The sequence below is a fragment of the Oncorhynchus gorbuscha genome, linkage group LG11 (genome assembly GCF_021184085.1).
Source record: "Oncorhynchus gorbuscha isolate QuinsamMale2020 ecotype Even-year linkage group LG11, OgorEven_v1.0, whole genome shotgun sequence".
NCBI lineage: Eukaryota > Metazoa > Chordata > Actinopteri > Salmoniformes > Salmonidae > Oncorhynchus > Oncorhynchus gorbuscha.
The window spans coordinates 56,334,826-56,348,500 of NC_060183.1; the positions used below are offsets into that span (position 1 = coordinate 56,334,826).

The 13,675-nt window shown below is 42.2% G+C and overlaps 1 protein-coding gene across 1 annotated transcript in view; it reads right to left on the reverse strand.

Annotated features, from left to right (window-relative positions):
• LOC124048969 (mediator of RNA polymerase II transcription subunit 13-like) overlaps positions 1-13,355 on the reverse strand; it is a 148,173-nt gene extending 134,818 nt beyond the window's left edge. The window contains 1 exon segment of the mRNA XM_046370203.1: positions 11,736-13,355. Coding sequence (XP_046226159.1) covers positions 11,736-11,807 — 72 coding nt within the window. The 5' untranslated portion in view covers positions 11,808-13,355.
• Between the last annotated feature and the right edge of the window lie 320 nt (positions 13,356-13,675).

The window sequence follows — 13,675 nt, forward strand, 5'->3', positions numbered from 1 at the left end:
TTTAAGTTTCTTGGCGTACACATCACGGACAAACTGAAATGGTCCACCTACACAGACAGCGTGGTGAAGAAAGCGCAGCAGCGCCTCTTCAACCTCAGGAGGCTGAAGAAATTTGGCTTGTCACCAAAAACACTTTTACAGATGCACAATCGAGAGCACCCTGTCGGGCTGTATCACCGCCTGGTACGGCAACTTCTCCGCCCACAACAGTAAGGCTCTCCAGAGGGTAGTGAGGTCTGCACAACGCATCTCCGGGGGCAAACTACCTTCCCTCTGTGACACCTACAGCACCCAATGTTCCAGGAAAGTCAAAAAGATCATCAAGGACAAGAACCACCCGAGCCACTGCCTGTTCACCCCGCTATCATCCAGAAAGTGAGGTCAGTGCAGGTGCATCAAAGCTGGGACAGAGAGACTGAAAAACAGCTTCTATCTCAAGGCCATCAGACTGTTAAACAGCCATCACTAACATTGATTGGCAGCTGCCAACATAGTGACTCATCTCTAGCCACTTTAATAATGAAAAATTGATGTAATAAATGTATCACTATCCACTTTAAACAATTCCACTTTATATAATGTTTACATACCCTACATTACTCATCTCATATGTATATACTGTATTCTATACCATCTACGCATCTTGCCTATGCCATTCGGCCATCGCTCATTCATATATTTTTATGTACATGTTCTTATTAATTCCTTTACACTTTTAAGTTCATAAGGCAGTTGTTGAGAAATTGTTAGGTTAGATTATTTGTTAGATATTACTGCATGGTTGGAACTAGAAGCACAAGCATTTCGCTACACTCACATTAACATCTGCTAACCATGTGTATGTGACAAATAACATTTGATTTGATTTGAGAATGCCAAGAGTGTGCAGAGTGATCATCAAGGCAAAGGATGGCTACTTTGAAGAATCTCAAGTATAAAATATATATTGATTTGTATAACGCTTTTTGGGTTACTACATGATTCCATATATGTTATTTGATAGTTTTGATGTCTTCACTATTCTTTTACAATATTCTATTCAATGTAGAAAATCATTTAAAAAATTAAGAAAAAACCTTGAATGAGTAGGTGTGTCCAAACTGTTGACTGGTACTGTATGTGTCAGTATACAGACAGGTGAATGACTATACTACAGTGTTTGTGTTCAGGTATCAACCAATACAATATCCTGCAAAAGGGTCAAACAGAAGACACTCGACATCTGGTTGTAATCAAACACATATGGGAGTCAAATTGTCTCCTCTGGTGAACCTTTGACACACACATAGCTGAAATTGCAAGTAGCGGCCAGAGTCAGACACATAACTTAGTGAGGATAAAAGTCAGGCACATACAGTACAGACACAGTAAGACACTGTAGATGTTACATGTAGTGTGTTGGACTCACTATATAGAGCCTCAGCAAACCAGCACAAGGTGAGGTGATAGTGAACCTACTGTATACAGCCTTAACACACAACCCAATAGAAAACCCATAGACTCTAAACAGGAGACAAATAACAATAGGGAAACCCCCATAATATAATTACAAGGTTTCTGCACAGACAGGAAAGCACAGTTGACTCAATCTACACCTTTGAGGTCAGCGGCAGACAGAAAGGCGAAGCCACAAGAGTTCTTGTGGAGTGAGAAAACATTCACATTATTGTCCTGCCTTAACAACTTGGGGTGTTGAGGAATAGCTTCACGAGTAATAATGAATGGATTGTTTGTATTTGACCTCCATGTCGCAAATGTAATTTTTCCTCTAGACTGATACACATACACACACACCACTGCAATAGCAAGATTGTAATAGAAATTGGGGGGAAAAAATGGGAGAAAATACACACAAAAAACAAAGTACATTGACGCACAAGGTCATGCATGACAGCACAGGCAGAGACATGACTGTATAGTGGACAGAGCACTTCCTTCTAGGATTGGGAGGCATCCAGATTTTCATATCGTCATACCATCCTTCTCTCAGCCCGGGATTTATGGTATTATCGACGTGGTACACAGAGGGGTGTCAAAAAAATGCAAAAAAGACCATCGGGCGTCTAATACCAGAATGCTAACAAGTAATTTGCAAAAGTAATAAAACAAATTCCTTGCAGGCTGCCAGCTAAATATGCTAACGAGCGCAAATGAAAATAAACTAATTGCAAAGACAGGCAATCTAGCTCATAAAGTTATACATATATAGGTATGAGCTACCGAATGTCATTTTTGGTGAGTTTGACATTTACAAGCGAACAGGAACGAGAGACATCGTGCAAATGGTCAAAGTTTTGACGCATGCAGTACTGGCTCACCAGCAGCATGTCTACATACTGTGTCTGTTGTGAGTCTAGAGTCGCTAGGGCAACGGCTTGCCTGCTTGGAGAAGAGGGTAGAGGAGCAGACGGCCAAGAACTGAGAAGAGTAAAAACGCAAGGAAATCAAGATAACAGTGGCAGCTGTACAAATAACTCCCCCAAAGGGCTTTTACTTCTCAAACACGACAGAAAGTTAAAACAATATGATGCCCCGTAACCTTATTAATTCAGCCACTTACTTAGATAACAAGTTAAAGGGGTTGTATTAATGCAAAATTCTGTGTTTTTCACGCAGGAAAAAAAGATAAAACACGTAATAAATATCTTGCTGGAGTTTTGTAAACACAGATCTAAAATGCTTCTTAATGTAACTTCTGCTCTGCATCAGACTCATTTTGTGCTTCAGTCGCCCTTCTAAACTATGATGAGAATTCACAAACAGGCATTCAATCAGCAGACAGCACTCCAACTGATATGTAGCTTCTTTTCTCCAGTACTACGGTGAAATGCAATATTAAAGCAGAACATTAAGAAATATAGCTGGCTACATTCTTTCTATGATAGGCCTAAACATTAGAAATATGATGGCCATGCATCATTTTAGAAAAAAAAAAAGACCTTGCTTCTTCATTTTAAGCTCATTTACGTGTGGCTGCCAGCCAAATAGAGTTGCCCTTCTGTGGTCATCTGATAAAAATGGAGCTACTTTCATACTAACTAACTTTGGAAGTATGCTTGGGGTCATTGTCCATTTGGAAGACCCATTTGCGACCAAGCTTTAACTTTAACTTAACAAACCATAGTCTGGCTTTTTTATTGCGGTTTTGGAGCAGTGGCTTCTTCCTTGCTGAGTGGCCTTTCAGGTTATGTCGATATAGGACTCGTTTTACTGTGGATATAGATACTTTTGTACCTGTTTCCTCCAGCATCTTCACAAGGTCCTTCACAAGGTCAATCTGGGAATGATTTGCACTTTTTTGCACCAAAGTATGTTCATCTCTTGGAGACAGAATGTGTCTCCTTCCTGAGCGGTATGACGGCTGCGTGGTCCCATGGTGTTTATACTTGCGTACTATTGTTTGTACAGAAGAACATGGTCACTTCAGGCATTTGGAAATTGCTCCCAAGGATGAACCAGACATACGGAGGTGTACAATTATTTTTCTGAAGTCTTGGCTGATTTCTTTTGATTTTCCCATGATGTCAAGCAAAGAGGCACTGGGTAAAGCCATGACATAATTTTCTGAAATTTTCCACGCTGTTTAAAGGCACAGTAAACTTAGTGTATGTAAACGTCTGACCCACTGGAATTGTGATACAGTGAATTAAAAGTTAAATAGTCTGTCTGTAAACAATTGTTGGGAAAATTACTTGTGTCATCCACAAAGTAGATGTCCTAACAGACTTGCCAAAACTATAGTTTGTCAACAAGAAATTTGTGGAGGTTGAAAAACGAGTTTTAATGACTCCAACCTAAGTGTATGTAAACTTCCAACTTCAACTGTATATATTTACAAAAAAATATATATTGGGGGATTGAAAATGATGCAGACAATGGCATTGATGGAAGCTACAATCTAGCTGCAATATTAAACCTGATCTACCCCATCGAACAATTAAAAATAAATCATTTTGTTTTGTAATCAGTGACAGAAACATAAAGCACAGAGTAACCTGGAGTTCTCAAGGAGCCCAGAGGACGTCACTGTACACTCTGACTTACTATCAACACCCCATGCTATCTCTTCCATCTGAATGTTAAGTTCAGCTTAGCAAACAGCTTGACTTTCTAAAAACTCACTTACTATCAACACCCCATGCTATCTCTTCCATCTGAATGTTAAGTTCAGCTTAGCAAACAGCTTGACTTTCTAAAAACTCACTTACTATCAAAGCCTTTTAGTCTTTAGGAATGTGGGTCACTTGAACAGGTGGCTCTCCTCACCAGTTAGAAGATGGGAACCTGGTATTAAAGCGTCTCATGCTGAAAGATGAAAGAGTGGAACAGAGGTGCCACTCTGGGATTCTTGTAGCAACGTAAGAGCAATAGAGTTGGACAGAGGAGTGCACTTTAGGCAATTGAGAGACAGCTTATATCAGCAGCTTTACCGATCACAGCTTCTGTGAAACACTTTCTGTCAGGGTGGCATTTACAGCCCGTCAAATATCTGAAGACACTTGACATGCTGCCAATATTTGGGGTTTGTTCAAAAGACGGTACTGGAGACATGACTCACGTATCATCCCAAAATCCTCTACAGCAAACGAGTCAAATCCATTTAGCTCAAATTCCAAAACTCTTCTGAAATTCAAGTCATAAATAGATTTCACATATATTTTTTATTTTTATTATTGCTCAGCTCCTGAACTGATTTGAATTGACAACTGAAATTACCTCAACCCTTGAAACCAGCCTGTTTCACAGTAGCCCAGTGTTGAAAAATGTAACTACCATGAAAACCAGAAAGAATCTCTTTTCCATACGAGGCATGGTGGATGGCTCTGGAAATGCTGAGAGCCTTTGAGAAATCAGAACAGGCTAGATCCCCCTTCTTCTTCAGTTAGCAATTGAAATCAAATGAACTCATATTACTGCCTGTTTTTCCCCCCTCTGGCATTTTACAGTGCACAGGGACCTCTGCACATAACAGCATAGCAGAGGGGACAAGAGAGGGACACAAAAGCACAAAAACAGGTGCAGAAAATGGCCTCTAGGGCTCTCAGAACTAAACAGGTGATTTTATTCTGCCCTCTGCCGGCACCTTTACAAGGCCCTACAAAGGAAGGGGTGTCTTGATCGTGTGTCTGTTGTAGGAATCGGCCCTGGGAGGCAGGCAAGCCAAGTCACCTAATTAGAGCTGCAACCCTCCCCGGGGCAGAGTGACAGACGCGCCTGCGCCTGCCAATCAGCTGTGGCTCAAACTGCAGAGAGCTAAAATGAACCTCTCACCTGATGCAATGGGAGGGGGCGGGACATGACAAGGGGGAAGACCAATGAAGACAGGTGTTTGGTGTTTGTTGTTTGTTGTGACAGACAACGCTGACAAGATCCCACTCCAATGGCAAACAAAGACATGGAGACATGCTGTTGGGTTTTCTCTTAAATGGAGGACCAACCTAAAACAGTGGCCCTGCTTAACGTGTATTATTAATGGACAAATAAATAAACCAGTCCCTCCATTACCAGCCGTGTGTCTCCAGTGCAACTTAATTAAATGTGACAGACCCGAAGAAATACACCAGGAAAAAAAGAGGGAAGTAAAACAGTTGCTAGGCAACATACAACATCTGTAAGACTTCAGCAACTTATTCAATTTTCGAGATTCTGTCTCCAGGGTTACGGCGGAAAGATAACATTTCAAGCGGTTTAGGGGTGTTTTCTTACAAAGGGATGTAATTCTCCATCTCTCCCGTCCCCTCCTCCCTCTCCAGTAACACCTCCATTGTCTGCTACCATGCACCTGGAATTCACAGACTCTGATTAAAATTTAAATAATTTCTATAGCCAGCATATAATGCATGTCAGGAAAGCCCCTGACTTACCAGAAGCAACACATTCATATCCAACCACTAGATTAGTCTGAAGCTTATGACTGTGCGTTTGTTATGAACAATTGTACATTATGCAGATGTACTTACTTTTCTGAGCACTAGCAGGGGGCAGCAGAAATGTGTAAAGCTATTAAATTGGACAAATGCAAATAAAAGTCTGACATATGATATAAATAATTGGACGTAGCCTACGTAATTAAAAGTAAATTCAATTGTAATGACTTCAGAACAAAAACAAGTCCTATGTCCATGCATTCAACTTGACTTGCTTCATTATTCTAAGTAAAGTCAATCTCAGTTAGAACAACAGAAGCAGACAGCAGTAACCTTCCTCCCTCTGTCTGCAGTGCTGGCAGTACAGAACCCTGCAGTAACTTTACCCTGACACCAAGTGGGAGTGGCAGCATGGAGAGCCCTTCAAAGAGATGAATCAGAGAAGTGACTGCACTGACTGACTGCCTTGACTTCCAGGCTCTCACAACATCTTAACACAGCCAAACATGACCTTAAAATACCACTCCTATTCCCTCCGGGCTGCTTCTCTTACAGATATAACAGCTTGTCTTGTTCATAACACAACATCTGGGGCTCAATATGCACTGCATGATTAGTCATGGTTGACTACTGTATATTGACAAAAACATGTCTCCATATCATATTGGAAATCTCATCCCCAGTGTTGGCCAGGGCTGAGATGAGCGGTGCAAATGTTCATTACCATGTGAAAAGGCCGGATGTCGGCTAATTCAAGATGAGAGCACACTTGTGGCAGCAGCATGGCGCAAATCAATACCCTGCAATGGTTATCAAATCAACAATCTGGACCGAGAGTGTTTGTTTACGAGAGGGGTAATTTCTCAATAAAACATGACCGCATGCTGATTAGAATTCACTAACGCACAACAACAAGTATCTAGAATAGCCATTCTATTCCAGACACTTTTGCTTTAAACCAGCCTTTAACTTGAGTATAACTGTTATTGAATCTCAGCCAACTACTCTATCGGTTAAGCTGTCAGACGAAAATAACACATACCAGCTGAGAGAGATAGCTCCTTTACAAGGAAAAGCTCTCGCTATCAAGATCGTTGGGTCAATTATGGTAATTACAAAGGGATTTTCAGTGCTGCAGTAACAAAGACCACAACGTCTGTATGACATCTCCGGAGCATCTCTGGAAGACACCTAATCCTCTCACAATCACAGTGTGTTTATCTCCAAAGGAAGCTTTAAAACACAGTGTCAAATTTACATATGAGAAATCGCATTATGGAAATCATGATAACATATTTACAAAAGTCAGCGTTGTGGTGGAAAAACCGAGTGGTGAAATTATATTAAGTTGTGTGAAAAAGAGTGTGAGGGAAAAACTCAACGTGTCACTGGAACAGTTGGAGTCCCTGTAATGGAGATAAAGACGGCAGCCCTGAATGAAGAGAGTCACAATGCTAGACATCCCCTCAGTAGCAGCCACGGCAGCGGCCTCTCTACAGCTCATTCCTGCCAATTCCCCTTTCCCACTCTCCCCTCTGTCGCCCTGAATGCAGGAACACCAGAGGGCTAAGAATAGCACACAGCTGGCACTGCAGGACTTACATATTTCACACTCAAGCCACAGTGCTCCAAAATATCTCCCCCCTACCCCATCCCCTGCTGTCCCCATCCCTGTCCCACTTCAGGACCAGGGTGGCTCCCTGTCCCTTCTCTTGTATCCGTACTTCACCTCTCTGGCAGGGCCGAGACAGGTCCTGCTCAGACAAGATCCATGGCTCACCACCCAGGATTTATATCAGGGGATTGGTAGTGAAGAGAGGCCTCTGTCTCTGCCCTCCCCTCCCTCAATCATTGTGCCTCGCCCCCTTGGGAAGCGACAAGGCTCGTTAATAGATCGATTTGTAGTGGAGTAATTTATTGGGCCCAAGGTGTGTGTGTGTGTGTGTGTGTGTGTGTGTGTGTGTGTGTGTGTGTGTGTGTGTGTGTGTGTGTGTGTGTGTGTGTGTGTGTGTGTGTGTGTGTGTGTGTGTGTGTGTGTGTGTGTGTGTGTGTGTGTGTGTGTGTGTGTGTGTGTGTGTGTGTGTGTGTGTGTGTGTGTGTGTGTGTGTGTGTGTTTTTTGTGTATGTGTGTGTGTGGTAGGGGGGGGGGTAAGTGGGTCTGTGTTTAGCTAAGGATGTTATCCCGAAGGATGATATAGAGGGACCAACCCCTACTGAGTTGAGCCCTGTTGCGTTGACAGGGATCCCCATGCAGTGACAGAGGGAGATTAGCCAGCTCCCCAAACAGCCTCTCCAGGTGAGACCTGCACTAACTGTCACTACGCTAGCAGGGAGACCAGCCAAAGAGGGCTGGAGGAGGTTGTGTTTTGGCTACTAGAGCCCTGAGAGATAGAGCTATAGCTGGCCAGATGGAGAAAGACCACAGGGCATTGGACTGGAGATCTAGAGTTGGCGTCCCAGAAACCCTGGCTGGATACTCTTTCAGTCAATAAAGGACAAGGTCCCGGTTAGGCATGGAGTAGTAATCTTTCAACATTTGAATACTGGCCACTAATATAGCTCCTTCTGAGCAGGCACACTAAGTTACCTAAATATAGTGGGCCCTCCTGTTCAATTGTATTACACAGCCCATTTCTTATTTTACTCCCCTCTCTCTCGATCTTTCGCGGTTGGTTATCATTATACATGCATGGAGCTCTATTGGAATACAGTTTGTCTAATGAGCACCTCTTAGCTGATCACATTATACCTCCACTTGACGACACTTAATTACCAGTGTTTCACTCCCCGCAGCCCTGTCTGGGGGACAGGAGAACTCTTCTAATTAAAGCAAGAGAATCCAACCTGTTTGTACACGCGTACATGTCCCTGTGTGTATGTCCTAGTGTGTTTGTGAATATTTTTATGAGTATAATATGATATGTTTTTGTGTGTTTCTGCAAGCTTGTCTCTGTGTTTGCTTCCCCCTGTGTGTGTGTTAGGAGGAATGTGTGTGCACACGCTGATGCTCCCTGCATCATAGGCTGTGCGCTCCTTGCGTTTCATATTTCAGCAGTGACTCGGGCATGAGTCATTGTAAAGAACCTGCCCAGCCTACAGAGTTACGGCCATGCTCTCTCTTTCTTTCTCTCAAATGGGCTGAGGCTAGTGCTCAGGAAATGCACATCAAACATAATACTTTCCTAAAAGGAAAACAGATTCCCCATGCTCCGCTCACTCTCTCACTCTCAAACCACTTTTTTTCCCCCAGCAATAGAAAGAGACACATTCTTCTGCTTCAAACAAGACTGCTTAACTTCTGTCTTCATCCCTCTTTCCTATGCTCCTAGCTTCCCAGTTCATTTCTTCTCTGAGATATCCATTTTTTTCTGTCCTACCAGCTATTCATGATGCTGAGATGAATGTGAAAGAGATGTGTCTAGCGGTTGGGCCGAAAGTTTGCTCGTTTGAATCCCGAACCAACTAGGTGAAAAGTCTGCCGATGTGCCATTGAGCAAGGCACCTAAACATAATTGCTCCTGTAAGTCGCTCTGGATAAGCGTGTCTGCTAAATGACTCAAATGTAAATGTGAAATGTCTCACAGTGCAATCGAAATAGGTTGGCAGTAATCTGTTTTTAATAAAGGCATGCTGCCTAGTACTATACTTGTTTTGTTCTATTGACGTGATAGCGTAGTAAATAATTCGGACAAGGTTACTGCACAGTGGAATTCTCCTCAGCAGACTGTCAGAAAAGGGCTTTCACTGGTAAAGCACCCTGAGACCGAGGTGTGAAAATATTTAACCATGACTTATCTAAAGACAATTGTCACCCGTGTAAACACAATCAGACAAGTGACAAATACGATTGTACACAATAGCCATAATATAAGTATTAGTAGTAATATAATAGCAATAGCATTAGAAAAGATAACTCTAAAATTGCAGCTTTTCTATTTGACCTTAACACTCTGGAGTGAGTGATCTCCCCATCTCTCTCCCTCCTTAACAAGCCACTGGTTGGTTTGTCATTAGTGTTCATCTGACTCTGACTAGCTAACAGTCATCACAGTGACTAACTGCACAACAAGCAGACGTAGCTCTTCTCCCTCACCTTTCTAAAGCTGTTTACACAGATAGAGGGGGCATGTAGCCTTGCCAGCCCTCTGCACAGCATGATAATGGAGGGGGGAGTCTTTTGGAGGGAAAACACCGCGCTTAGAAAGTTGACGAAAACATAATCACTGTTTCACTCTGTTTCCACAGCTGCGCTGGGAGAGAGAGCCTGACAGAGGAGCTCTGTTGACTACACTAAAAGCACTGAGATTTGATCGGATTAAATTCATGTATACCAACAGAGAGCAGTAAATCAATCAGGAGGGCTTTTCTGAATTTGCGCGGCATGGGATAAAACTCCCGCAAAGGTTTCCCTCCTCGCCACCAACACTCGCTGGCTGAATTGGTGGAATGGCTCACCTGCTGCCACAAACCCTCACAAACCACACTGAGAGCTTGACTGAAACAGTGCCGTGTCAGAGGCATACTGCAGCTATAGTTGAACATGACTACCAGCATCATAATCTAAAACGCCCCCAAGAACCCTATTGTTGTTGTGGCTCCAGACCCCATGCCCAAACTCAATCCAATCCACATGCCTTTAGTGCATGGGGCAGCAGGTAGCCTAGTGGTTAGAGCATTGGGCCAGTAACCAAAACGTTGCTAGACTGAATCTCAGAGTTGACAAGGTGAAAAGAAATCTGTTGTTCTGCAACTGAACAAGGCAGTTAATCCACTGTTCCTAGCCCGTCATTGTAAATAAGAATTTGTCCTTAACTGACTTGCCTAGTTAAATAAACATTAAATAAAAAATGTATAAAGTTAACTCAGTAAGTGCACGGTCTCCCTCAGTGAAAAACAATGTTGAGGAAAGTTTGGGATATGGAGGATTGGAATAGCTTCAAGGCAATAACAGAAAACTTGTGAATTCCACTAATGCATGTAAGATGAAAGGTTTGTTTGGTGATCCGAGCAAAAAGTTGCATATATTCTACCAATAATGACTTTGAAAGTGGACATTCTGTTGTCAACTTGAGAGATGCTACTGTCTGACAGACATGCTCATGTTTCCCTTATAGTACGCAACACACGACTTCACCTCCACTTTGAGAAGGGGGTTAAGGGTTTAATAACTTGTGTTTGGATGCCTCTCGTTTCACATTAATCCAGATATACAAATTGCCCTTCTGTGTCATCACCTGCTACTGTTGAATGCTCTGTTGTGTTTGAGCAGTAGCCTATGCATCGCTACAATTATACAATTATTTGCTGAACATCAAGATATGCCTCGCATTTTCCCTCCAACTCAAAAAATGAGTGAGAGGTTACAGTTGTTGAGAAGTGAAGTTAGGGGAAAGTGTTCCAAATTTGAGTATACACCTTAAAAAGCTTATTCTTCATTATTTCGGTCTGTCTTGATTTTGAAGTAGGCCTATGTCTGCTAGTTCAATGTGTCTTTACACAATGTCACAATGTCACATAACTATGCTGCCTGACATAATTTGGATAATTTAAAATAAATTATAGACCTACAAATTGGTGTAACAAGAATAATAAACTAACAATATTACTATTTATGAGGCTGCATTTATTTGAACAGGCTACAAAACAATGTGGTGTTAAAGCCTCTAAAGTAGTATCTATTATCATAACACGTTTAGTGATAAAATAAGGTCGTTTTCCCAGCCCAGTAGCTCGAGTTAATGATTGGCTAATAACAGCACCGACAATTGGTTCACCTTTGTACCGCGAGTGCAGATCTAAGCGTGCCTACTACCGTATCACGCCTCGTTCGTGTGTCTTTATGTGCACCCATTATTTGTTTTACTGTACCAGAGAGAAGAGGTTGGAGTGGCAGTCTTCAAGGCTTGCCCCGTTAGCCACCCAATTCGCTGCCGTAGTCATAATCGTCCGCCGTTCGGGTCGTCAGTACTGGGCATGTCGAAATCCTTGATCGGTAACAAGACCGAGCAGTGGTGGCAAATCGGTTCCCTTACAAGTATACCACACCACCGCCAAAACACGGGTAATTGTCTAACAGATCAATGGCTAACCTTAAGTAGCCCAAATATTGTGTCAACTGTCATAAAAAAAAATAACCCGGCTGACCAGAGGGTGTACTCAAAGAAAGGATTCTAAATATATCAATAACCCCCTTTGATTGTATAGCCTGCCAAAGCGAATGGTTTGTTTTTGTACATCCAAGTGTGTTCGCAGATCAGAACATTGTTACCGTCCAGCTCAGGCGATCCAAACCTGATCATTTTCAAACGCAGAAAGCATGTAGGCTAGGCTAAAATGTATCCGTGTCTTAATCCATGGAGAGGAATGTCCATCCGTGTCCATGCCAGTCTTTCCGATGATACTTTAATGATTAAATAATAGTGTAATCCATGCGAAGTAGAGCTATTATTTTCTTCCTGAGCGCAAAAATCCATCAAAATGTGTGGTTAGTCCGAAAACTTCTTATAGAAAAACGCTGTAGTTTATTACGCGTGTATTATCCACACTACTAAATGGACCGTTTTAGGTGTCGAAGACCAACCAGTCTGTTGCAAATTGCATGCAAGAAATCTGAATTCGATTCCGTCAGCCCCCACAAGGCAAGCTGGTGCACCAGTTGTGATAGTTTTCGAGAATTGCATGAGCTATTAATAGCTTTCTTTCTTAACACCACCGTTCCCCTCACAATGTAGCCTACCACATACAACAGGCAACTGTGAACAGGAATGTTTCATCCTTGTTTCACTTTGCAAATAACGTCAGACTGCAGACAAGCGAGGCTAAAAAATCAAGCTTGCTCTTTCGTCGGGTAATCCAAGGTGGACCGCAAGAGTGTTGATGGTCTCGCAACCAAAAAGGCTATTAAATGTGTCAATTTTAAATGTTTTCGTATTCTTCATCGGAAAAAAAGTATGCTCCGTCCAACAGCAGGGAAACGGCAGCAGCAGACCGAGGTTAAAAAAAGATCCTTCCTTCCTTTCTGTTTTATATCATTACGAAATGTCCTCCCAGTCTCCCAACAAGTAACTGTAGACATTAAATATTTGTTTAGCTTGAAATAACAGTAGATGCAATAATGTATCCAAGAAAACGTTGATAATCCAGCAATGGTGACAATCCTTATTTGACGTTATGATGATCAAATAAATGTTTCACACTGGTCAGGAGTCCAGTCTCGTTATCTCCCTTTAAAAAAACATACCTTTTTTAAAAACGTGTTCCCTCTTAAAGCAAGATTTATGATTGATTAAAATTAATCAATTAAAACGTCGATTATATGCGATGTTTCTCATCAAGGAATTCAGAAGCAACGAATCCCTTTCCAGGCATTGTTTATGTCTCAGTCAGTGTCTTTTCTGTAATATTCGTATGAAAGCGTATGTGAGTAGGCTATGTATAAATATGTGTGGCTCACTCTGTGTGTGTATGTGAGCGTGCTGAGTGCTTACGCGAACAGTCGCTAGCAGCGTCGTGCACTATCTGCCAGCCCACCACGCATAGCAATGTAATGGCGGCCGGCAGTTTACGAGAGACTCGCTTTCCCATTTGGCCAAGTACAGTCCTCACGTGATCAAAGCAAGGGATTACAGCACTGTTTAGAATCTTTGATACAGGCTTTGATGCGACGCTAGAGGCGCCAGTGGCTTTCACTAACAATCAGCTGTCATCGAAGCACATCACACATCATCTCCCTAACTGTTACAGTATAGGCTATTGACCAGAGTGTTACATTGTTACATTGTTACACCGAACAATATAAAACAATATAA